Raw genomic sequence first — 24,469 nt, forward strand, 5'->3', positions numbered from 1 at the left:
CCACTCAGTCGCTATAATTTCCATTTTTCTCTCCCAACCTAGCGATCTTGGCAATCCTGAGACCAGTGCAAAGACGTGTTCGCTTCTGCGACCGTTTTCCAGGACATCCTCGACAAATAATATTTAGTTGAAATACATATTACCTGCACTGTCGGAGCAGTTGAAAGTGCAAAAATGTTCGTACAGCAGGAAAAATCACTGTCCATGGAACAACAACAAATCATTCAAGGGTACAATTCCGCATATGATATGTGGCAAGTAGCAATGGAGGTAAAAGAAAATAAATATACAAAAGTGTTCATTCAATGCACGTAAAGTTCCTAAAAAGCCCCTTTCTTCAGCATCAAAGGCCATGGGTATAGAATCGCTTTCCTTGATAAAACTACGCTCAATGCATGCATACATTTGCGTCGCAAAATAATTCTCATTGGAAGCTTCCGTGTTTGGAAAACTCTCTGCACAAAGTTAAACTAAGCACATCACCAACAGTAGCGTTGAACTTGGGAGCGTAACATGAACAACGCACGAATAGGAAACAGACAAGTAGGGGAGCCTCGAGGAAAGACGGGAGGTGGTCAGTCGAAGAAGGTACACTTTGTCGCCGGGTTCATATTCGAGAACAGGGGACACTCGAAGGCTTTCGCGAATGGCGCAAAGTTGGCCATTGCTTTGTTACAGTCGCCGCCGTACAGGTTGTCGGCGGCTGTCTTGGAGCAGCTGATCAGGCATGCGGTAATGAAGAAGACCTTCTCTTCTGTCAACTCCTGAAACAAACGGCGGAAACGCTGTTTCAAAAATGCGCACTTCTTAAAAGCTCTAGTAACACAGTATTTACTTTTTTTGACCACGAGAAGTGTGTAGCGCTTTGTAGTGCTATTATTGGTTTAGCGCGCCGTTTAACACCGCCTACAAATCATCAATAATGCAAAAACACCTGTCGGCCACAGTCCCCGCGGCAGCCATAGATAGCCCGGCAGCGTATACGTCTTCGTAGAACGTCTCTATACCCTAATCTTTGTCCAATCCTGCGCTAGTCGCTTGAAGACTACCATGCCATGAAATGATTTTTTTCTCTGTGACATTATATCACGATTTAAAAATACCATATAGGTCTTATTGCAGCATCATGTTTACTCCGTGTAATGCATGACTCACCATGTGCAGTTCGCCTACGACAGCTAAATAACCTATAATTAAATTTGTTCTCCCAGGGTGTTTCGGTCTCACCATGGCTAGGACGTGTAAAAAGTGTTTGGGTCGCGGGAGGATAGAAAAAAAACTGACGTATAACCACTGGTAAGTTCTTTACCTTTACCATAGGGCTTGAAACAGGCTGGCTTAAAGAATATATGCTTATCATTCTAAACGCATATCGAGGGAAGCCTGATGTATATTGTCACGTTGTAGTGACGACAGTTCTGCGGTGAGGAAGACACCAACTAGACTTGGAAACGAAGCTGTTTATTTGGACTGACTTGCGCCCGCAAAACAACTGAATCACTCGGCGGTGTCTGCAGGAGGCAAGCGGCATGGTCAAATCACGCTGCAGGAGGCGAGCGGCATGGCCAAATTAAATGGCTACGCCGCGTACACCCCGCTAGAAATGCAAAAAGAGGACAAACCCAAGTCGTTCACGGCCACGCTAGTGCAAAGAAATCTAACGGCAACACAACACGCACTCGAAAACACAAGCGAGGACTACGTGATGTTAGAAATAATCCCAAACAGAAAAGGGGACCACACTCTCTTTATTCAGAATATATACAACTCGCGGAGAAACCGGGGCACAGGGCTGGCGGACCTATTACGTAAAGCCATTAGACTATCTTATAAGAAGGGATTAGTAATCACGGGGGACTTCAACGCCCCGAATCAGACATGGTGATATCGGACGGCCTCCCCTAAGGGAAACAAACTCTGGACAGAAATCCAAAATTTAAGGTTCGCGCTGCTAAACAACCTGTAAGACCCCACGAGGATAGGCAATAGCGTCAGTGTAGACACGTCGCCAGACTTCACGCTACGCAAAGACCTCGAGGTTGAAAGATGGTCAAACACAGGACACACCTTGGGTAGCGATCACTACATCATAGAGATTGAAACACAAACCAGGCCGATGAAGGGGAAGCTGCGCGAAAAGAAGCTGACAGACTGGGACACCCTCCGAAAAGTCCGGGAGAGAACCGCTCCGAGGGAGATATCGGATCTAAATCAATGGATTGAGACACTGAAAAGAGACGTAAACAGACACACTAGAGAGACCCCAACCACCGGACACGACATCACAGACTCAAGGCTGGCCCACATGTGGGAAGCCCACGACAGCCTCTTGAAGAGGTGGAAAAAACAGAAACACAATAGAAGGCTAAAGAAGAGAATATCGACACTCGAAAAACAGATAGAAGACTCTCAAACGAGCTTCAGCGTCAACACTGGGGACAAATTTGAGATGAAATGAATGGAAAGCTAGGGTGCAAGAACACGTGGCATCTTCTTCGCCACTTACTAGACCCAGGACAAACAAAGTCGGCGGCACAAGGGCAGCTTAAACGATTGGTTCAGAAATACCAAGGAACAGCCGCGGACTTAATAGAGGAACTGAAGAGCAGGTACCTTAACACAGACAAAGGGGAGTTCATCTCCAGCTTACCAAGGAGCAGAAAACATACTGAAAAAAGCGTAGCTTTTTGGGCTTGTTGGTGCATGATCATAGCGATATAATAGCGCAGATTAAGACAGGACACATGAAGAAGACACAAACAACACGAGCGCTAACTTCCAACAAAATTTTTATTACACACATGCAACATATTTAACACCAAAACCACGTCATCACCTGTGCTATCAGTACCGTTGTCTGAGAAATGATAGCTCCTTATCCGATAAAAAGATAGAAGGAGTGCTTATACATGTCTCTCTCGAAGAATTTATCTTCTCTGCTTCAATTATTAACCGCGTAAGCATGTCCTTACTTTTTTCAAGGACAGCAGTTTTCTCAAAAAATGGTTTGCATGCTTTTGATTCGCATAAATGAATATGATCAACAAGTGATTTCTCTTTGCCGTTCTTGATGTCGCGTGCGTGTTCCATTAATCGTTGATTGAGGCATCTCCCCGTCTGGCCGATGTAATGGCCCCCGCATGATAACGGTATTTTATACACGACACCTTCAATGCATGGCACGTACGGCTTCTGACCCAGACCCAAAGTTCTATCGTTGGGGCCTAAGTTCGCCGTAGAGCCGAAGCCGTCAGCAGCCCAACTGCTTTCGATGGTACGACAAGTGTCGCAGCATGCAACGCAACTGGAGCAGCACCGGTGCATATCTGAAGGAGTCGACGTCGTGCACCGTTCCAAGGCAGGTTGCTCTAAGATACCTCTCAAGCGCGTCGAGACATACATACGGGAACATGGACTGTCTGTGCTTCCTGCAGACAAAGATGGTGGATTTGCGGTTTCATCTTTCGAACTTTACTCTTCTAAGGCCGACGTAGCCGTGTCCTCCGTGTTTGTCTCTCGTGACGATATAGTTATATCAAAAGTAAAGGCCGAAGCAGAGAAGCTGTGTAATCGGTTCAACCTTACCAAGCTTGCAAAATTAATAGGTGACTCAAAGAAAGATTTTCTAGATGTGTTTTTCAGCGTTAAAACCCATAAGCCAGAACAACCATTCAGGGTTATAATTTCGGAAACTGGCACATGGCAAAAAACTGTTTCCATGTATTTGCAAGAAAAGTTGAACCTTTTACGGAATGACGATCCTTTTGCTGTTAAGAATTCTGGTGAAATCATAGAGTTTGTCCGGAACTGGCGTGGTGACAATATTAACGCGTTTTCAGTGGATATTAAGGACCTATATTATTCGCTGCCAAATGACAAGGTACTTTGCTGTGTTGAGGAATATATTGAAGATTTCGGGTACATTGCCTTCCAAAACACGGCGGGTATCTCAGTGGGCAACTTCCTAGAGCTTTTAGCATTTTATTTGCAATCAACGTTTATAAACTGGAAAGGAAAACCGTACCTTCAAAAGGACGGAATATGTATCGGGTCATGCTTAGCCCCGGTTTTAAGTAACCTGTTTTTATCCAAACTTGACAAGACTGTTATTAGTCGCCTTGATGGCATGAATGTTTTGAAAATCTTCAGATTTGTTGACGATTTCCTAATCCTTGTTAGCAGTGACTCTGGCTCACTAAAATCAAAAGCCGTAGACATTTTGACTATCATGAAGGATTGTTTTGACCCACTTGTTTTGACCACTGAATTTCCAGTAAATGATTCTATCAGGTTTTTAGATCTAAACTTCACCTTTCATCCTAATCACATTTGCTGGACCTACCAGCCTCGTAGTAACAAGCATGTATTACCTTATCATTCTGCACACTCCAAACTCGTAAAAAGAGCCATCGTCAACATGTGTTTTCAGAACTCCCTGAGAAAATCTTGTACGCACAGGATGGATGAAAGTTTTAAGGAGCAGACTAAAAGGCTGACTGATGCTGGGTACCCCACCGATGTCCAGGTGTCTGTTGCCGAGAAGCTTTTAAGAAAACTGAATGAAGATAAATGTCAACAGGCCCCGATGCACGGTGAAAGGAAGCGCTTTATTGTATTGCCATATCTGCACAAGATTTCTCATAATCTTAAAAGGATTGGACAGCGGGCAAACGCAACTGTCGTATTTTCGGCGCCAAAAAAACTTGCCTCGTTGTGCAAGATTGGGAAAAGCAACAGCAACAGAACACGTGGATGCACAACTCGTCATCAGAAGCCGTACGTGCCATGCATTGAAGGTGTCGTGTATAAAATACCGTTATCATGCGGGGGCCATTACATCGGCCAGACGGGGAGATGCCTCAATCAACGATTAATGGAACACGCACGCGACATCAAGAACGGCAAAGAGAAATCACTTGTTGATCATATTCATTTATGCGAATCAAAAGCATGCAAACCATTTTTTGAGAAAACTGCTGTCCTTGCAAAAAGTAAGGACATGCTTACGCGGTTAATAATTGAAGCAGAGAAGATAAATTCTTCGAGAGAGACATGTATAAGCACTCCTTCTATCTTTTTATCGGATAAGGAGCTATCATTTCTCAGACAACGGTACTGATAGCACAGGTGATGACGTGGTTTTGGTGTTAAATATGTTGCATGTGTGTAATAAAAATTTTGTTGGAAGTTAGCGCTCGTGTTGTTCGTGTCTTCTTCATGTGTCCTGTCTTAATCTGCGCTATTATATCGCTGATACTGAAAAAATTGCGCAGAAAAAACAAGGACGAAGCAAAGACAAGACCAGGACGAGCGCTAACTCACAACTGAAGATTTATTCCGAAACATTTGCAGATATAAACAGGAAAAAACAAAAACAAAACAAATCACTCGGGTACGCAGGGGGGTGACATGTGATGTTCTTGATGTCAGATTGGTATGATTAGTTTTGTTTTTGTTTTTTTCCTGTTTGTATGTGCATATGTTTCGGAATAAATCTTCAGTTGTGAGTTAGCGCTCGTCCTGGTCCTCTCTTTGCTTCGTCCTCATTTTTTCTGCGCAATTTTTTCAGTATGCATATCAACCAATTTGCCCAACTTACTGCTCTCCTAAGAGCAGAGAACACACTGCTAGATGAGAACATCTCGATAGCGGAGTTATGGAGAGCAATGAGTCAACTAAGAAGCACGTCGGCAGCGGGGGCAGATGGGGTAACCAACAAAATGCTAAGGACCCTAGATCTAGTCTCGGTCACGGCAGTCAAAGACTACCTAAATGAGATATGGAAACGAGGTAGTCTACCTTGACATGTTAAGGTAGCCACTACCCAAACGCAGCCACTACCTTGACAATGGAAACATGCCAAAGTAATCTTTATTCCTAAACCCGCGAAGAAACTTGAAGTGGGCAACCTCAGGCCGATATCGCTAACGTCCTGCCTGGGCAAGCTGATGGAACATGTTATATTAAACAGACTCCAGGAATACGCGGAGGAAAGCATGGTATTTCCTGAAACGATGCTAGGCTTCAGGAGCAAGTTGTCCACGCAGGACGTCATGGTCCAGCTCAAAGCAGACATCTTAGACCCGCCCAACAAAGGGGGCGCCAAAACTATGCTGGGCCTCGACCTACATAAAGCCTTCAATAACGTCAAACACGAGGTCATACTAACTAATCTGGCGGAGATTGCCCCTGGAAAGCGGACCTACGATTACGTAAGGGACTTTGTAACCGGCAGAACGGCAGAAATAAATGTAGGAGACATCAAGTCAGAAACTATTAAGCTGGGAGACAAGAGAAGTCTGCAGGGCTCAGTGCTCTCTCCTTTCTTATTCAGCCTGGCGTTGAAGAACCTACCACAGCTATTGAAAACTGTCGAAGCCATAAACCATACGCTATATGCGGATGACATAACAATATGGACGCACAGAGGAAACGATGCGGAAATAGAACAAAATCTCCAACACGCGATCGATATTGTCCAGGAATACGCGGAATGGGCAGGACTAAAATGCTCGCCAAGCAAATCCTAACTTCTGGTGATCCGGGGGGCTAGCAAACGCGATACCAACGCAGGAGACATTCACGTACTGGTAAATGAGACTGCGGTAGACGTATTTGACAAAATCAGGGTCCTAGGACTTATAATAAGGGACAATAGAAAGAACACAGACAATAAAATGACTTAAGTCCACAATTAACATGACAACCAGGCTCACAAGGTGAATAGCTAACAAAAGACGGGGGAGTCAAAGAGAAAGACCTCTGCCGAATGGTTCAGGCTTTCGTGATGAGCAGAATAGTTTACGCCGTTCCCTACCTCAAGCTAGGGCGGGCGGAACAGAACAAAATACACGGGATCATAAGGCAAGCATATAAAGCAGCATTGGGGCTGCCCCACTGCACTCCTACGGAAAGACTTCTTAAACTGGGGATCTACAACACCAGCACGGAACTTTGCGCAATTAAGGAGGCTTGCGACCTCACCCTCGGAGAGAAAGATCCTGAGCAACCTAGGATTACATGATAGAATTCCGGAAAGAAACGCGGAGGCAAAATTACAGACCGAAGTTAGCAAATTACTCACTATTAAACGACTTCCAAGAAATATGCACCCTGCTTTTCACGAAGGCAGGAGGAGAGCCGGAGCAAAGGCCCTTGAAGCCAAGCACGAAGGCTCGGAATACACAACCAATGTAGACGCGGCGAAATACGAAGGAGGCGACTCCTTTGTGGTCGTGGCCGTGAACAACTCGGGTGAAACATTAACGGCTGGTTCGGTCAAAACAAAAAAACTCAGGGACAGTGGAGGAGGCGGCTGTCGCCATGGCAATGGCCAGCACCAAAGCAGTCACCATAATTAGCAGCTCCAAGGTGGCTATCAACAATTTTGCGCGGGGTATGATCTCCCAGGAGGCAGAACGAATATTAAGACATAAAGACTGGGACCAAAGAGAGGTGGAACTGATATGGGTGCCGGCACACTCGGGTAACAGGGGAGTTGGCTCACAGTATAGATCGAGGTTATGTCAGCCGAGCAGTGACGCGGGGTTGAGTCCCCAAATTTCACGGGAGACGCATTCATATCATTGCACGAATACGCCAATCAGTTTAAACTGGAAAGGAGGATCTATCCGCTACCAGACAAAAAGCTCGACAAAAGCCAGGAGGTAACGTGGTGTCGGCTCCAGACGCAAGCCTTCTTTAGCCCGTCGAGACTAGCACACATGTATCCAACACAATACAACGCTACTTGCAAACAATGCGGCGAGATAGCCGGATATGACCACATTTTATGGAGCTGCAAAAAGGCGCCGCCACCGGCGGACCTGCAACCACTCCCTTCTCTAGAGCGGTGGGAGGCTATACTGGCCAGCTCAGACCCGTTGACGCAAGTCGGGCCACTGAGTGGGCTCACAAGGTCGCCAAGAGCCACGGGCTCGAACCACCTAGTATAATGCCCACTAGGGCTCAGTGCTGACAATAAAAGTTTTCCAATCCAGAACCAGCTCCGCGGTGTACTAAAAAGCAAACGTGCTTGTTAGTCGTCAAACTACGAATGCCCGCCGCTGGCGGCATCGCACAATTGAAAGCCGGCAAGGAAACTTCGACACAACAGGACAAGATCACCCACAGAAATCTGGAAAAACGTCGATGCCGCTCTTCATGGCTGCGGTCAATCGAGATTAGTCCGCTCGCTTCTCGCGGCACGAACAAAAATGATAACACCCCTTTCATGCGGCCTTGAGCTCGAACCAACGGACACTACAATGATACGTGGCATTACAACCCTCCCAAAGAAGCATCGCCTCGATGCTACAAAAATGAAAAACACAGAGAATGCGAACTGTGAATCCTTCGTTCATAATATCGTTCATAATATGGTTTAAGGCGTACGACATGTACGACTTCCGGGCGTGTGCGTCGTTGCTGAGGTGCTGTCGTGCCATCGGGGATGACTTCATAGTCGAGGTCACCGATGCGACGGAGTACCCTGTACGGGCCAAAATAGAGTCGCAGCAACTTTCCACTCAATCCACGGCGGCGAATTGGCGTCCATATCCAAACACGATCACCCGGCTTGTAATGCGTGTCTCGACGGCGCAGATTCTAGAGTCGGGCGTCGGTGTGCTGCTGGTCTTTAATGCGAAGCCGCGCAAGTCTTCGGGCTTCCTCGGTGCGATGATGGTAGGCGGCGACGTCGAGGCAGTCATCGTCGGAAATGTGCTCGAGCATTGCGTCAAGTGTTGTCGTGGGCTTCCTGCCGTATACCAGCTGGAATGGGGTAAACTTGGTTGTCTCCTGGACGGCAGTGTTATAGACGAAGATCACGAAGGGGAAAATGGTGTCCCACATCTCGTGCTCGGCGTCGATGTACATGGAGAGCATGTCTGCGATGGCTTTGTTCAGACGCTCTGTGAATCCGTTGGTCTGCGGATGATAGGCAGTTGTCCTCCGATGGCTTGTCTGGCTGTAGTTTAAAATGGCTTCCGTCAGCTCCGCTGTAAATGCAGTTCCTCTGTCTGTGATGAGCACTTCGGCGGCGCCGTGTAGGAGGAGAATTTGTTCGACAGAAAATTTTGCGACTTCTCTTGCGGTATCACTAGGCAACGCTCTTGCTTCGGCGTAGCGGGTCATGTAGTCGGTGGCCACGATGATCCACTTGTTACCTGATGATGAAGTCAGAAAGAGCCCGAGGAGGTCCTTCTCTATTTGCTGAGAGGGCTTAGTTGGCGGTGGTATGGGGTTCAGGAGTCCGGCTGGTCTAGTCGGAGGCGCTTGCGTCACTGACACTCACGACATGTTTTCACGTAATGGGAAACATCGGCAGCTAGCCGCGGCCAGTAGTATTTCTCCTGGATGCGGTGCAACGTGCGAGCAATCCCGAGATGTCCTGCAGCCGGCTCATCATGGCATGCCTGCCTAATTTCTTTCGTGAGATTTTTGGGCATGAAAAGAAGATGCACTGTCCTGATGGGCGCAAAGTTCTTCTTCAGGAGGACATTATTGTGACGGACGAAGGACGACAGTTGCCGCTTGAACCCTCGCGGAGGCGATGCGGTGTTGCCTTTCAGATAATCAACTAGGTTTTGAAACTCAGGATCCGAGCCCTGCTGCTGAGCGGAACTGCTGGCGCTTACCGGTCCTAATAAAGCGTCGCCGTCTTCCTCTTCCCGTGCTGCGTCGACGGGGGCTCGCGACAAGCAGTCTGCGTCGGAATGCTTGTGGCCAGATTTGTACACTACATTTATGTCGAATTCTTGAAGGCGCAGGCTACAACGAGAAAGGCCGCCGGAGGGATCTTTCAAATTGGGCAGCCAGCACAGAGCATGGTGATATCTCACAACCTTGAATGGTCGTCCGTACAGGTAGGGGGAAATTCCGACGTGGCCCAAATAATGGCGAGACATTATTTCTCCGTGGTAAAATACTTGGCCTCGGCTTTCGACAGTGAACGGCTAGCGTACGCGATAACATTCTCCTGTCTACCATTTGTCTGAACGAGGACCGCTCCTAAGCCCGCACTGCTTGCACCGGTATGAGTTTCGGTCTCGGCGTTTTCATCAATGTGCCCGACCACAGGAGGGGACTGTAAGCGGCGCTTCATCTCTTTGAAAGCTTTCACTTGCGGCGTTTTTCATTTAAAAGGCATGTCAGCCATGGTAAGTTGGGTCAAAGGTTTTGCGATGCGCGAAAAGTTTTTGACCAATCGCCGGTAATAGGCGCACAATCCAAGGAATGTGCGTATAGCTTTCTTGTCATTAGGCTGTGGAAACTGCGATCGCAGCCTTCTTCTGGGGGTCTGGGCGAACTCCATACTTGGTTACGACGTGACCAAGGAACAGCAGCTCCTCGTAGGCGAAGGGACACTTTTCTGGTTTGAGTTCTAGGCCTGAAGACTTGATTGTTTCCAGCAGTATCCGAAGCCTTCTGAGGTGGTCTTCAAATATTGAGGAGAATACAACGTCATCTATGAAGACTAGACAAATTTGCCACTTCAAGCCTGCGAGCACCGTATCCGTTACTCGCTGGAACGTCGCTGGGGCAGAGCAGAGACCGAATAACATCACCTTGAATTCGAAGAGTCTGTCTGGTTTGATGGACGCAGTCTTTTCGCGATCTCTTTCGTCGACTTCAATTTGCCAGTAGCCGCTCTTAAGGGCCATCGATGAGAAGTACTTAGAGTTGCACAGCCGATCCAATGTGTCATCGATGCGGGGGAGGGGTAGACATACTTCTTCGTATTGCCGTTCAGGCAGCGGTAATCGACGCAAAAGCGAAGGGTGCCGTCTTTCTTTTTCACTAGGACGACTGGTGCTGCCCAGGGGCTCCTCGATGGCTGGATGACGTCGTCACGTAGCATTTCCTCTACTTTCTTGCGGATAGCTTGGCGTTGCAGCGGCTATACGCGGTAGCGGCTCTGCCGCAGTGGTCGGGCGTGTTCGTCTGTGACGATGCGGTGCTTTGCAAGCGGTGTTCTTTGCACATTCGATGCCGATGAGAAGCAATCGCTGTACCTTCAAGAAGACTGCGTATTTATTCTTGTCTGATCCGGGGTAATGCTGAGTTGATATCAAACGTGGGTTGCTGGCCATGGTCGGATGGTTCTACGGGTTGGTCAGGGAGTGTAAATATGTCTCTAATGTTTTCTAGCTCGTTGAGAAAAGCAATCGTGGTACCTTTTTAGATACCGGTATTCTTCGGTGAAATTAGCAGCACTTGTGCTTGGCCATTCCGGTTTAGGGCGACTCCCCTTGAGACACACAGTCCTCGATCCAGGAATAACTGGGTGTTCCCCTCTAGGACGCCTTCGGCAGTTTCGATGTCTCTAATACCTATGCCGGCGACGACACTTGATCGGGGCGGCACGCTCAATGCTTCGTCGAGGACGTTTAAGGCAACGTGATAAGTCGCTGTCGTCGCTGCAGATATGGCTTTGTCCGTGGAAAGCTTGATCGACTTGTATCGAAAGTCGATGATCACCCGATGTTCACTCAGGAAGTACAGCCGCCCTGATTTTTAATAATATAACGCGAGCGTCGACCGAACTGCTGGTCAGCGCCTTATAACGGCGATAAGCGTGCTACAAGGTCAGAGTTCGCGCATGCGCACAAAGGCAGAGCGTCGTCTGCTACGCTGTTCCGAGCACGAGGACACACGCCCTGCCACAATATCAGTTCTCAAGATCCCGCCAAGTCGTAGAGCGCATGCGCATTATTTTATGCGAGACTGCATGAAACGTAATTTCTTTCTCCGTCTTTTTTTTTGCCTATTACGGGAGGCCAGCCTGGCGATACGAAGTTATGATAAGAAAAATAAAAGGAAAGAAATATAGCAGCACATTGAAACCATTGCCTGGATCGCTATAAACTGGGTTCCAACCAGCTCTTTAATCAGCCTTGCAGTGTCTCGACGGCATAAAAAGGCATCGGTTGGAACCCCGTTTATCGCGATCCAGGCAATCGTTTCAACGTGCTGCTATATTTCTTTCCTTTTATTTTTTCTTACCACAACTTTGCATCGCCAGGCTGGCCTCCCGTAATAGGCAAAAAAAAAGAGGGAGAAAGAAATCACGTCGCATGCACTCTCGCATATTAATCATGCGCATGCGCTCTATGGCTTCACCGGGATCTTGCTAACTGATATTGTGGCAGGGCGTGTGTCCTCGTGCACGGAACAGCGCAGCAGACGACGCTCTGCCTTCGTGCGCGTGCGCAAACTCTCGCCTTGTTGCACGCTTATCGCCGTTTTAAGGCGCTTACCAGCAGTTCGGTCGACGCTCGCGCTAAATTATTAAAACCCAGGGTGGCTGTACATTGCCAGAATCACGTCTCGCGAGCATTTCTGTAAAACTAGCAAGGTTGTAGCATAGGTTCGCCCATTTACTGTAAGTCTCGCGGTGCAGCGTCCTGACGGCGTAGTAAGGCTACCACGTGCGGTGCGGATTAGCGGGCCTTCGCTAGTTGTTGTCACTTTCCTGAGTCGGACAGCGAGTGGCCCGCTCAAGACGGAGTAGTCGGCTCCTGTGTCGACCAAGGCAGTAACCGCGTGGCCGTCGACCGTTACTTCAAGGTCACTTGTTCGCGTTTTCTTATTACACGTTGTCATCGGTGTCTTATCTCGGCTTCGTCGGGTAGTGAGGCTGCGGTGGGCGTACCCCAACGTTCCTTCTCTGGCCGGTGGTAAAAGCTTGAACTCTGGCCCCGTCGTCGTAGTCTACGTCGGTGTTGTCGTCGTAGTTGAGGCGTGGCCTTGCGTTTTCGTCGATGGAGGATATTTGTCCTTGCGCTCAGACGCAACCTCACCTCCAGAGGCTACTTTATTCAGTTTAACCTTCGGGGGCTGGGGGAGCGTCCACGCACTGCGTAGCCTCGGCTAGGGGATACATAGCGCGGTGACGATCGCGACGGGGAACGTTATAGGCGGCTGGGCGATGAGTATTCTTCCCGACTCAAAAACTCCTCGATTTCGGCTGGTCGCTGGCCGGGTCAGTGTCGTGGGGCGTCGTAAGAAAACCCTCGGATGCCCATTCTCTTGTATGGGCAGTGCCGGAGAATGTGACCGGCTTCGCAGCAGTGGAAGCATAGTGGTCGGCGCTGGTCGGGTGTTATCCACTCGTCGCATTTCCTCGGCCCTGTGCGACGCTCGTAGGGCGGGCGGGTTGGGGCGAGAGGGCGGCGGTCCAGCGCAGCTGGCTGAGGTCGATAGGGGTTTGGGTCCCGTCGTCGAGGTGCAGGACGGCGCACTGCTGCGGCGTAAATCATGGCTGGGGACTCCATAGGTTGCGTGGTGGTCGGCGTCATACCCAAGGCCGGTTGAAATTCGCCCCGCATGACGTCAGTAAGCTGTGTAAGCTGCGGCTGCGTTCCCGTTGGCAGCAATCGTCGGAGCTCTTCTTGCACACCTTTACGTATAAGCTCCCGCAGGTCATTGTTGTTAGCGGCGTCCAGGTAGCTCGCAGAGAAAACGCGCTGCTGGCGGTCATACTGGCGGGCTCGGGCATCAAGAGTTTTTTCCATCGTGGATGCCTCTTCTATGAATTCCGCAACAGTTTTCGGTGGGTTGCGGACGAGGCCTGCAAAGAGTTGCTGTTTAACTCCTTGCATAAGCAACATCACCTTCTCTTCTTCCTTCATGTTCTTGTCGGCACGCCGGAAGAGACGCTTCATCTCCTCAGTATACACTGCAACGGTCTCGTTTGGGTGTTGTATGCGAGGCTGTAGCAGCTGCTGGGCTCTCCTGTCTCACGACGTTTGTGAAAGTCATGAGAAGCCGCTCCTTGAAGGTTTCCCACTTCGCAAGGCTGGCTTCCTCATTCTCAAACTAGATTCTTGCTGGTCCCTCCAGGGCGATGAAGACATACCTAAATTTCATGTCATCGTCCCAGTTGTTAGACAGCCACACGGTCGCACTGTTCCAGCCATACTTCGGGGTGGGCGCCAGGCGAAGCGTCGAAGGTTGGTGGCATCCGGGGCTGCTGCAGAATGACTGGAGTCGTCGTGTGGTGCAAGCTCATGGTACTCAGGAGCGTCCGCTACCAGACGTCGGGTGGCGCGGTTGACTGGAGTCAGGTCCTGCGGTGAATGACTCAGAGGGCTCGTGTCACGACTTACAGGAGGTTTCCGGTACATGAAAGGCTACCCCGCACCTACACCAGATGTCACGGTGTAGTGACGGCAGTCTAGTGGTGAGGAAGGCACCAACAAGACTTGGAATTGAAGCTCTTTATTTGGGCGGACTTGCGCCCGCAAAAGAACTGAATCACTCGGCGGTGGCCTAAGCAGCAAACGTGCTCATTAGTCGGCGAACTACGAATGCCCGCCGCTGGCGGCATCGCACAATTTAAAGCCGGCAAGGAAACTTCGAGTTAACAGGACAAGACCACCTACAAAAATCTGGAAAAACGTAGGCGCAGCTCTTCCTGGCTGCGATCAGTCGAGATTAGTCCGGTCGCTTCTCGCGTCACGAACCAAAATGATAGCACCCCTTTCCTGCTGCCTTGAGCTCGAACGAACGGACTCTACAATGATACCTGGCCATATTATAATAAACCCCTCAATACATTCCTTTTTTTATGCGAAGCATATTGCTAGAGCTACCACTCACGCCGTCGCCGTGGGACACCCCCGTGACACCGTGACGTCACCCCACGTGACACCGTGACGTCACACCACGTGACGCCGTGACGCCGCACCACGTGACACCGTGACGTCGCATCACGTGACACCGTGACGTCACACGACGTGACACCGTGACGTCACACCACGTGACATCGGATGAGAGAGCCGGCCTCCACCTCGCGCCGTCGCCGCGGGACCCCTAGCCGTCACACCACGTGACACCGTGACGTCACACCACGTGACATCGGATGAGAGAGCCGGCCTGCACCTCGCGCCGTCGAACTGTGTTTCAACCAGTGCGGACAGTGGTGTATCGACTCTGATGCAAGAGTTAAACTGTGCTTCAATCAGTGTGGATTGTAGTGAATGTAGTAGTACGTCGACTCGTTTGGAGCGTCGGAATGCCTATAGACGACAAAGGCGCGCCATGGAATCCTCCGAAGAACGAGAGCACCGGCTGGAAGAGCGTTGTTTCTAATAAAACCACTTGAATGTCCTTGTGTCTCATACTATAAAGAGAAGTTTATTGACTTCCAAACGATCAGGACAAAAATCTCTGCCTCTCCCGTAACCGAGAGTACAGTAAGCATGAAATGCTTACGGGCCTAATGTCATCTCGGAGGAGACCCGAACCGCACCCTACAGGAAGGGAGGAACGCCACCACCCGTTCAGCGCGATGCCTTGCCATTTTAACCCAAGGTTTCTTGAGGAAAGGAAATGGCGCAGTAATTCTCTGCCATCTCGGTGGACACCCGAACCGCACCGTAAAGGAAGGGAGGAACGCCACCACCTGTTCGGCGCGATGCCTTGCCCTTTGAACGCAGGCTTCCGTGGCAATCCAGGCGCTCACCCAACGCGCGTCTCGGGGTTAGTCGGCGTTCCGCTGTAGCCATGCCGTTGTCTTCCCCCACGACGAAGGCTTCTAGTGGTTGTATTAAAATGACCAAGTATTCAACCAAGGAAAGCCATGTATTACAAAGCCTAGCCACTAATATGCTTCGCATTCCCCAGGCTTAGCCAAGCTGAGCCTCAGCAATTTTTTTCTCAATAGCGTCCTACTTGCAGGATACCACATTTTTGTAAGCGGCGTAAGGCGTAAAGCGGTCAGAAGCTTTTGCATAAAAGCTTGTGCCCACTACCTTAGGTTGAAGAGGTTCACACTTATTCCTGTGCAAAAAATAGGTTCCGTGTCTTTGGTTTTAGGCTTTGTGCGCGTACAGAAAGATCCGCCATTGTTCTTTGGACGTAATTTTTCAGATTCGACCGCACTGACACCTCGTGGCACTCCAAGAAAATAAATTCCTTTAAGCATTGTTACAAAAAAACTACCGTCTTGAAGAGAAATGAGATTTTAAAGTCACATGTGGCATGCACTGGTTGCGTGTGTCGCCAAAAATAATAAGCGGCAAAGCCAGGTGCACAGTATGATAATGGATGGCTGATGAGGGATTTTCCGAAAGAGTAGGTTTGGTGCGTCGATCGGTGTCTGTGAGCCATCCTAGATTATGATACGCCTTTCCTGGAGTGCGTTTGATATTTACATCAACTCTCGGCAACGAGATATTCTTTGGATTTCCGTTCCAGGACTACTACTTCCAAGTTTCTTCTCAATATTTAGTTCAGTTCCAAAGCAATGTTGTACAGTTGTCGCCCCCTCCTTCATTTAATTAGCAACGCAGTGTCATCAGTACAATAGGGGTTACTAAGCGGCGTTAGATTCAATTTATCATTTTATATGTGAATACAAAAACACCTTAACCTCACTATAAAATGCGGTGAAATCCTGTAACGCCTGCATTGTTACCGAAAAATGGTTTCCACAAGCCTCTTATCGCTGAAAAAAATTCACTATTTCAGCGTCTGAAGTAATGCGCCATACTGCGGTTGTTGATGTGGCCAGAACGAGAGTAAGGCTCCTCGTTATACCCGCCTTGTTTTTTACGCTACCTACAGTTGATAGCTGCAGATCATTATCCACGAGGTCTTGCTTAAAGGCAGCGTACGCCACCTCGATCGCGGGCACTTCGGGGAACACGCTGGAGTTGGTGCTCCTCAGGCAGCCGAGCACACGCTGCTCGAAGACAGTTTTCACGCCGTCGCTCAGCCAAGAGGACACAATATTGCCGCGCGGGTCGACCTGCGGGGTAAAATCGAATCACATACTCTTGCACCTATTTTGTATTTACGGCTGCGAGCAACAACAATGCGAAGATGCACATCACGTTTGAGTAGCCCATGCGTTAACAACACACTCGAAAAGGCGGGCGCTGGAGCCGTGAGGGGGTCTATGTAATCTACCGTGCATGTTGGATTTCGGCATCTACGATTTACAGTTAGTGCCTTCCCAGTTGTTGATGCAGCGTCGCGTCAGGTTTGTTTTCTGGCTGTTTTTCTCACAATTCCTCTGCGCCAGAGTGGAGTGATGTGTTGATGTCTGTTTACCTTTACATCTTCATTTTAGAAGGTGCCCCTTTCGTTTGTGGTGAGTCCGTGCCGGTTGTTCTACTGGAGAATTTTAATTTAGCGTGAAATGCAACGGAAGAGCGGTCCTGCTAGAATAACAGGCGCTTCACTTATGGTACCAGTAGGAAAGAGACGTGTGACAGGATGGCTTAAAGTTGGCAGTTTTAGAACGCCGCCTGGCATGTCTATCTCCGATATCCCTCAAATCACTTTTCATAGGCAGCTAAAAGCTCAACCCTGATATGTACGTCTCTTTGCTCCCTGGAGCGCGGTACGAGCTAATAAGTGAAAACATAATTTCCAAATATTAATAAGGAGTTTTGGCAGTTTATTCTTCTCCGAGACGCTATAGGCTCAAGTAAATGACGCGACGAGGAGAATTCGCAGCGGCGTAGTGGAAAATGAAAGTGGATAAAAATAAAATTCATGGTCATGAGATTAACGTTTCAAAATCTAAGTGTTGGCGGATGGAGGATGATATGAGAAACAGGGAAGAAGAGCTATTTTATGTTTAGGATGGCTAATTCTTTAATTTTGTTCCCCTTATATGGGCGCATGGGCCGCGGCCTGAACCCAGGGACAACGCGAGCACAGGAAGAACATAGAGAGCGTTCAGCTTTAGGCTTTCTGCAATTTTGACATATTGCAGAACCTTTCCAGTGCGCGTAGTACATCATCAAAATAGGCTAAATTTATTGAGTCATAACGCACAAGGTAACAGTCTTTTCGAAACTATAAATACTGCTATAGATGGATATTACTCACGGTGCTCTAGAAGCTTTTCAATAACTCAGGGGCCGGGCAATTACAGCTAAAACGTTAAACTATTGAAGGTAACCAGCCGTATAGTTAGCGGGTATCAGCAATATTTTGATGTACTAAGAAAAAACGGCCTTCTAACTTAGAAACACTATTGTTAAAAATCCCTGAAAACCCTTTCCCACGAAATTGACAAGCAACAAGATTTCCTTCCCAGCCGTACAGAGAAGCATAAGGCAGTGATGTCACGGAGATGCGGGGCCACTGGCGACAGCGATCACTTTCTTTGTCCAGGCAAAAGGTGGGACCGTACGCATTTCGCGTGTCGCGCTTGCGTATATTTGAGCAGACTTGTTTATATGCAAACAATTTATAGTGGCGTCCGTTCAAACAGAAGTCACAAGAACGCAGGCGGAATAATATTCAACGTAGTTGGCACTGAAAAAGGAAAAGTTTTGGCGACGAATCCACTTCGTGGCTAAGAATGCATTTCTGTGCAGAATCCTGATTAGTTCGCCTTTGTCTCTTTATCCGCACGGCTGCTCTTGGACCGAGCAGCAAAAAGTGCAACAGTCAACGCCTGCAATTCGTTCGCGTTCTAATGTTCTCTCGACAGTAAGAAGCTTAAAGCCAAAGTTCCTTTTGTCTGTGGTCCTAAGCGCTGAATACGGGTGGGGTGGGGGGGCTTGTTAGCGATTTAAACAACGTTCCGAGGATCCCTTCGAGCACAAAACACAGAACAACTGTTCGAAGTCGCCCTCAGCGTTAACTGCAAGCGGTCAAGATCGACGTCTGAACCAGCACCGATCGCGGTCAGTATCACGACGTGCAGTTTTTCCTTGTTGCACTTTCGGCATCTTTATAAAGTGTCTCGTTCCAACAAGCGTTCTAGAAAGCTGTTCATGATCGCTACAATCTTGAAGACTGAGTGAGTATCCTCTTCTACATTGTGTGAATTTTTCTTACTGCTCTTTCACAGCAAATACAACAAAGACCACTCTGATCAAGCAGGAGGCGCGCAATTCGGTTAAAATAAGAAGTTGAATTCATTAAAAGAATAGTTACAATTATTTAGCGCAGTGAATGTAATTAGCAGTTGAAGCCTGAGGAAGACGTCTACATATGCGTTAGAGTAGCTCTCCCAATGACAAGATAGCAAAAAGAAAGCAATCTTGCGGATATTATTACCGGTAGAGTATGAACTCGACTGCTGTCACAGATGTTTGTTTCATGACGTCAAAAAAAAAACGAGTTGAATTCACTGCGCACTCGAAAAAGTTCCAAAAAACAAAGATCGCATTTGTCCTATTTAAAGAAACTGTATGTTATAAGTGTACAATAATTTTCCATGTTCTCCGGAGTGAACTGGCTCCAAGGAGACCGGCAGCATATCAAGGTTTTTGGTGCGATAAAACTGCTTCGCGTCGTCCATGTCTACATCCTCCTCCTTGCACTCCTCGCAAGTCGGGTATGATGTACCCGCCTAGAAGTTGGAAACGGTAGCCGATTATTTGTTTTCTATATTTGGGCCTTTCTCGCTTTCATACAATCTCTCATCCCAAGCTGATGATCCCAAGCTCCTGATCGCATAGTCACGTAATCGAATCCCAACGGCGACTACTATGTTTGGATCCAGGCGAAATATAAAACCGGCCATCTGCTCTGTGGTGTCAGCGTGCATTAAAGAACCATATCCATTCTAATTTGCTACTGCGTCCCTCAGTACTGCGTCCCTCATAGCCCATGTGTCGGATCGGGGCATTAAAACCACATAATTTATAGTATGTTTCAGGCAAATCGGCACGCGCCATTCGAAGCATTTAAGATAACCGGGAACGCTGCAGTGACAGAAAGGGGAAGTAGAAATTTAAAGAAATATGATGCATCATAAACGCAAGCTGGAAACTGTGACACGTTCCGGGTTAAAACTCTTAATCGAGAAGCTGCCAAAGCATATGTTTTGAACTTGGTTTTCTTGGAGGTTCTTTCAATAGCTATGTACACAATTAAGGAAACGGTTTTGTCTTCTGATGGCATCTTACAGGCTTCTTTTGGCGGACTCCACCTAACATTTTTTTGTGGTGCCCTGAAAATATTTAATTTTTCTCTGACCTGCCTTGTTCCAGCTCTTCATGGCCGCGATATGATAACGGTATTTTTGTCGCAGCATCGGGCGTAGCGTACCTTTACGCCTTCGGTGTCCACTGCTCCAACCAGCTCCTTGGCGTAGAAATAGCCCAACCCTCCGTACAGCATGGCCTTTGTGCCGGACTTGTAGTAGACCGGCGGGACCAGAGCTCCTACGGACAGGCTGAGCCGGTTCAGCACGTGCACGTACTGGGCGTACGGCTGAGTGATGCCGTCCCCGATTTGCAGCTCTTGCAGTCCGGCGTCAGTACCGACGAGGGAGCGCAGGCTTCGTCGTGTCTCGATCCACAAGTCGGCGAAAGAAGAGGCGTTCTCGGTGAAGTTCACGTACGCCTCTTCGAGACCCTGCGCCGTGAGGAACTTCTTCGCTGGCCACAGCACGGTGCGAACGCCCCTGAGCTTCTCGGCCGCGATTTGCCGGGTTATTTTGTCCAGCCACAGCACAGCGGATGCCTTCTCGACGGCCGTCTGCGTAAAGGGCGGGCGCGCATGCCCTCTTTGGTACAGATCAAAATGGAATCAGGGAACAGGAAATTATTCACGGCAGCAACACTGCCGTGGGCGTCGGATCCATTTTGAATTCCTAGCGCGCGTCGAAAACAACCTGTTGGTACAGAACAGAGGGTTGAGGTCAAGTTGACAATGTCCTGAGCACATTATCCATTCGCCGTCATCACCAGTGATGAATATTTTGCTGCTGTTGAGCGACGGGTAAGGTGTGGGAATATCCGACGCCAGAGTGGTCTTTGACCACTCGATTTCCACATGACCGCTCACCAGGCCATGTGAATTGACAGCTGCCAAAAGTGTAATTTTAATGTTCTGCAGCTATCGGTTGTTTTGAGTCTGTGTCTTGCAGTAATGAATATTGTGCCTCTAGTTGTTTTTAAGGGTTCAGCGAGCAGTATTTTTGCACTGGTTCGGTAAAAAACACCTTGCCGAGTTATCCGGGCTTTCCACCGCCTGATAAATGTCTCCCAACGGCAGGCTTTAGCCTATTAAAAAAAAGAGGCATATTTCTTTACTGCTGAGTTTTTTTCGCAGCCAGTTTTGGGCTGCTTCGTAACGCTTGGCACGTTATCTAGTGCCGTCTTCTTCATTGGTGTGAGCTGCTGAGCTACGATCCTCGTCATAGTAAACATCTCTCATTCTAAGTGTTAAATTTTTCGGTGACATATTTGACAGAAGCGCCCCGTATCATCTCATGTACTGAAGACTACATTGACATTGATTCCTTAAGCACGCACAAAATACCTGTCCGCAAAGCGAGCCGCCGCCCCGCGAGGCCTGCGAGGCCTTAAACCTTGCTTTGAACATTTGACAAGGCCGGTACGGGCCATGACGCCCACCAGTGCCAGTCGAGCGTGTCAGCACTTCAGAAGTGTCCCGCTGTTTAGACTCTTCACACATCGGTCACCGTCATCTTTACACTGCGTTAGGTTTGCGGATGTCGAATATTGGTTGGACAATTTTGACCCTGTTATCGGTTTGAACGCTGGGGACCACGAACCGCGGAAAGTTTATTTTGCCTCGCCGCACAAGACCAAGACATGGACCAAAAATCATGATGCTTCTCGTACCAACTGGTATGCTTTCTGCACTGAGTGGTTACCCATATTCAACACGGCCAAGGGAAAAAGGGAGAAGGAAACAATGAATTCACTTTCACTCCTGGTGATAACAGACGAAAACGAGCGCCAACATGGACATGACAAGACTATTCAGTAGGGCAGAACCTGCCATGAACGAGACAAAGAGGGTGCGCCACATCATGCATGATGTGAAGGAATGGTTCATTAAAAGACTCGCACACGACCCTCCAGTAAGCACCGCCAACTAAGGCGAAGAAACCCCGACTACGATACGTTCTTTGCTGGAACGGGGTGGACAGTACGGCCATTCAAGGAAATGCAGTAGCCACTCATTACTCAGCTTCAGCGCCAGCCAGATGGGACGACGAGGGGCTTCTAGGGCTTGTGCAGTTCATTCTAGGCTAAGACTCGCAAAAATTCCGCTTAGAAGCTCCGCCAGCAAGCGCTGCTGCTCTAACTGATGTCTTCCATCCCGTTATTTAGGGAGCGAAGCAGCTACCACCCGCACCACAGCCGCCGCCGTACATCGTGACCTACAGATAAACGATGCGCTACGCACGCCTGCGCCTTTCCGCAATTCTTCCGACCCGCTGCCGAGTTATCGCTTCCGACCCTGCAACCCTGTGATCAGCGTTACCTACCTTTTGCTTTAGATAAGCAAAGGGGACGTGGGGCACACGTCCACCAATTTCCACGTCCACCACAGTGAGCACCCCAGCCACAGCGAGGACTAGTTCGCAGGGCCCCCGCTGCGGCGCAGGCTAGTCGGTTGCCGCAATAGGCAGGCCACCCAAGACTCCGATAATTGCCTTTCTTTCAATGAAGTTTTCAGTCCGACAATCAGCGTTTATCATACGAGGACAGAGACTGGGAGTTGGACATTAATCGAATAATGATGGGGTAGCACCCACAGGCAATGATTCACCCATGCATGTCGCTTCTCCTCAGGATTCCCTCACTTTACCCTCTCGCGAATGATTAGCCACCAGAGGTACTCATGATTAAGGACAGTTCGTAGTCCTAATCGTAGCTTTTCGTTTGGTGCTGTGATTGCTCCCCCTCCCTCATTTCTATGAGAAATACGCAGAATAAATGTACTCCGAGTAGCTATGATGTTCACTTCGAGAAGTGTCCTATTTTCGCGCCCGACAGCGCAAAATATATGTTGACTATAACGCAGACGCAAAAACACCTGTGCGCGTAAACTTACAAAACGCATCTGATTAATGCTGAGGTTTCAACTTCAGTAGTCTGCACCAAAATGGCCTATTTCTGGCGCCCTTATTTAGCCCTTCCCAGCGCGAGCATCTCTTTGCACAATTCCAGAGGAGGTAAACCTACAGTTAGCTCGTGAACAGGGCATGTTTTTCGGGGACAAGAAGAGACGATAAGGAGAAATTAAGGCCTACCTGTTGGACTGTGGCCAGATGGCTGTCGACGAGTTCGCGTTCCTCTTCTGAGAATTGAGCGACCGCGGCCATGGCTGAAACCAGGAGCTTGTAGCTAGCTTCCACTTGACCAGAGCAGAAACGCAGCCTCTCTTCTTGTGCTCGGTGTTCGCTGCCGTGGAGGATACGGAGGACGTCCGCCGGGTTGGCCACCGAAGCATAGGCCTGGAGGAACAGCCACGACAGCTGACGGCGCACAACGTGATCTTTAACGTTGCCACAGATCCTGAGGATCCTCTTCAGCAGATCCAGGTCACTAACCAGAAGGAGGTCGTTCATCGTGAAGGGGGGCTCTATTCCTAGCGTTTTTTCGATGGCAGATTTCAGGTTTTTTGCCATTGGAGCTTCAGTGTGGTTATCTAGATCGCTCAACGGGAACATTACAGGAACGCGGCCTTTGCCGGTGCGTGACGCGATGAGGACTCCAAAAACGTTTTTAAACGTATCATAGTCCTCAGCGATTTTCAGAGGGGGCAATTCGTTCTTGTTTTTAGAGAAAACCTTGATGAAGTTACTGTAGATAGTTTCGTATTGTGTCTTGTTTATCTGCCAGAAGACAGCCCTCCAGAACTCTAGGTGGTCATTGGGAGCAAGGAAAAGGCGTCTTTTTTGGTGCTCGTCCCCAGTTCTGGAGAGAAGTTTTAGCGAGAACCACAGGTTGACGTTCCAGTTGAAAGCGAGGTCGAAGAGCACTTCCAGTGGGCCTGGGCCTCCTACGGGGTCCTCCGGCCAAGCGAGGCCATGCTCCTTCATGAACTCCTTGATGACGTCGACTTGCGAGCCCGTCTGCTTCATGCAGCTGTTGAACATAGAGGCCGCTTTTCTTCCCACGGTAAGGTGTAAAATTTCGCCGCGTAGGGTGTCGGACACGTAGGCCTGCCACGCCATGACCATGTCCATCAACGCGGAGCGGGACAGATTGGAGAACTCCTTACGCGGCTCCCAGCGGCTGCAGACGTGGGCAGCGAAGTCGTCGCACGGGTGCACGCTTCTGTTTAGCTGGCTGTCGATGGCAATCCTGCCAAGAAACCAGTACATCCAACCACAGCCATACGTTCATCATGTCGCGGTATATCTAGCTATGTACTTTCTGATCGTAAGTATTACTTCCCCTATTTGAAATTATAATAGAAGTACGAGAAAAGGCAGGCTAATATGCACGATGGAAAATTGAATACAGCTTGTATACACCTTCGATAATTTTGGGCTTTGCAATTCAGGTGTGCAAGAGATGCAAGGGAGTAGCAAAACCATGTTTTTGTTTTTCTTTGCTTTCAGCGATGTTGCTGGACAGATAAAATTAGTGAATTGGTTTTTGAGGAAAGGAAATAGCGCAGTATCTGTCTCCAATTTCATGGTGGACACTTGAACCGCGGCGTAAGGGAAGCGAGAAATATGTGAGCGAAAGAAAAAAGACAGTGCGTAGTGGAAGCCTCCGGA

General features: G+C 48.7%; 1 protein-coding gene across 1 annotated transcript; it reads right to left on the reverse strand.

Moving 5' to 3' along the window:
* Nucleotides 1-575: 575 nt before the first annotated feature.
* Nucleotides 576-24,034, reverse strand: LOC149334390 (endothelin-converting enzyme 1-like). Its single transcript, XM_089555121.1, has 4 exons — nt 22,991-24,034; nt 20,026-20,457; nt 16,571-16,756; nt 576-764 (listed from the first exon to the last, which is right to left on the reverse strand). The coding sequence occupies exons 1-4, from the start codon at nt 23,927-23,929 to the stop codon at nt 576-578; spliced, it is 1,746 nt and encodes a 581-aa protein (XP_089411247.1). The 5' UTR covers nt 23,930-24,034.
* Nucleotides 24,035-24,469: the final 435 nt, after the last annotated feature.

This window comes from Amblyomma mixtum, chromosome 8 (assembly GCF_055824585.1).
Source record: "Amblyomma mixtum isolate Tamu chromosome 8, ASM5582458v1, whole genome shotgun sequence".
Classification (NCBI taxonomy): Eukaryota; Metazoa; Arthropoda; class Arachnida; order Ixodida; family Ixodidae; genus Amblyomma; species Amblyomma mixtum.

Bases quoted from the DNA above. Each gene is read 5' to 3' on its own strand.
- LOC149334390 (XM_089555121.1), bottom strand. From the start codon at position 23,929: ATGGACATGGTCATGGCGTGGCAGGCCTACGTGTCCGACACCCTACGC. The intron at 20,458-22,990 runs GTAGGCCTTAAT...CCCTTTACGCAG, and splicing joins ATCTGGCCACAGTCCAACAG to ACGGCCGTCGAGAAGGCATC. The intron at 765-16,570 runs GTAGGTAGCGTA...CGTTTGTTTCAG, and splicing joins ATGATCTGCAGCTATCAACT to GAGTTGACAGAAGAGAAGGT.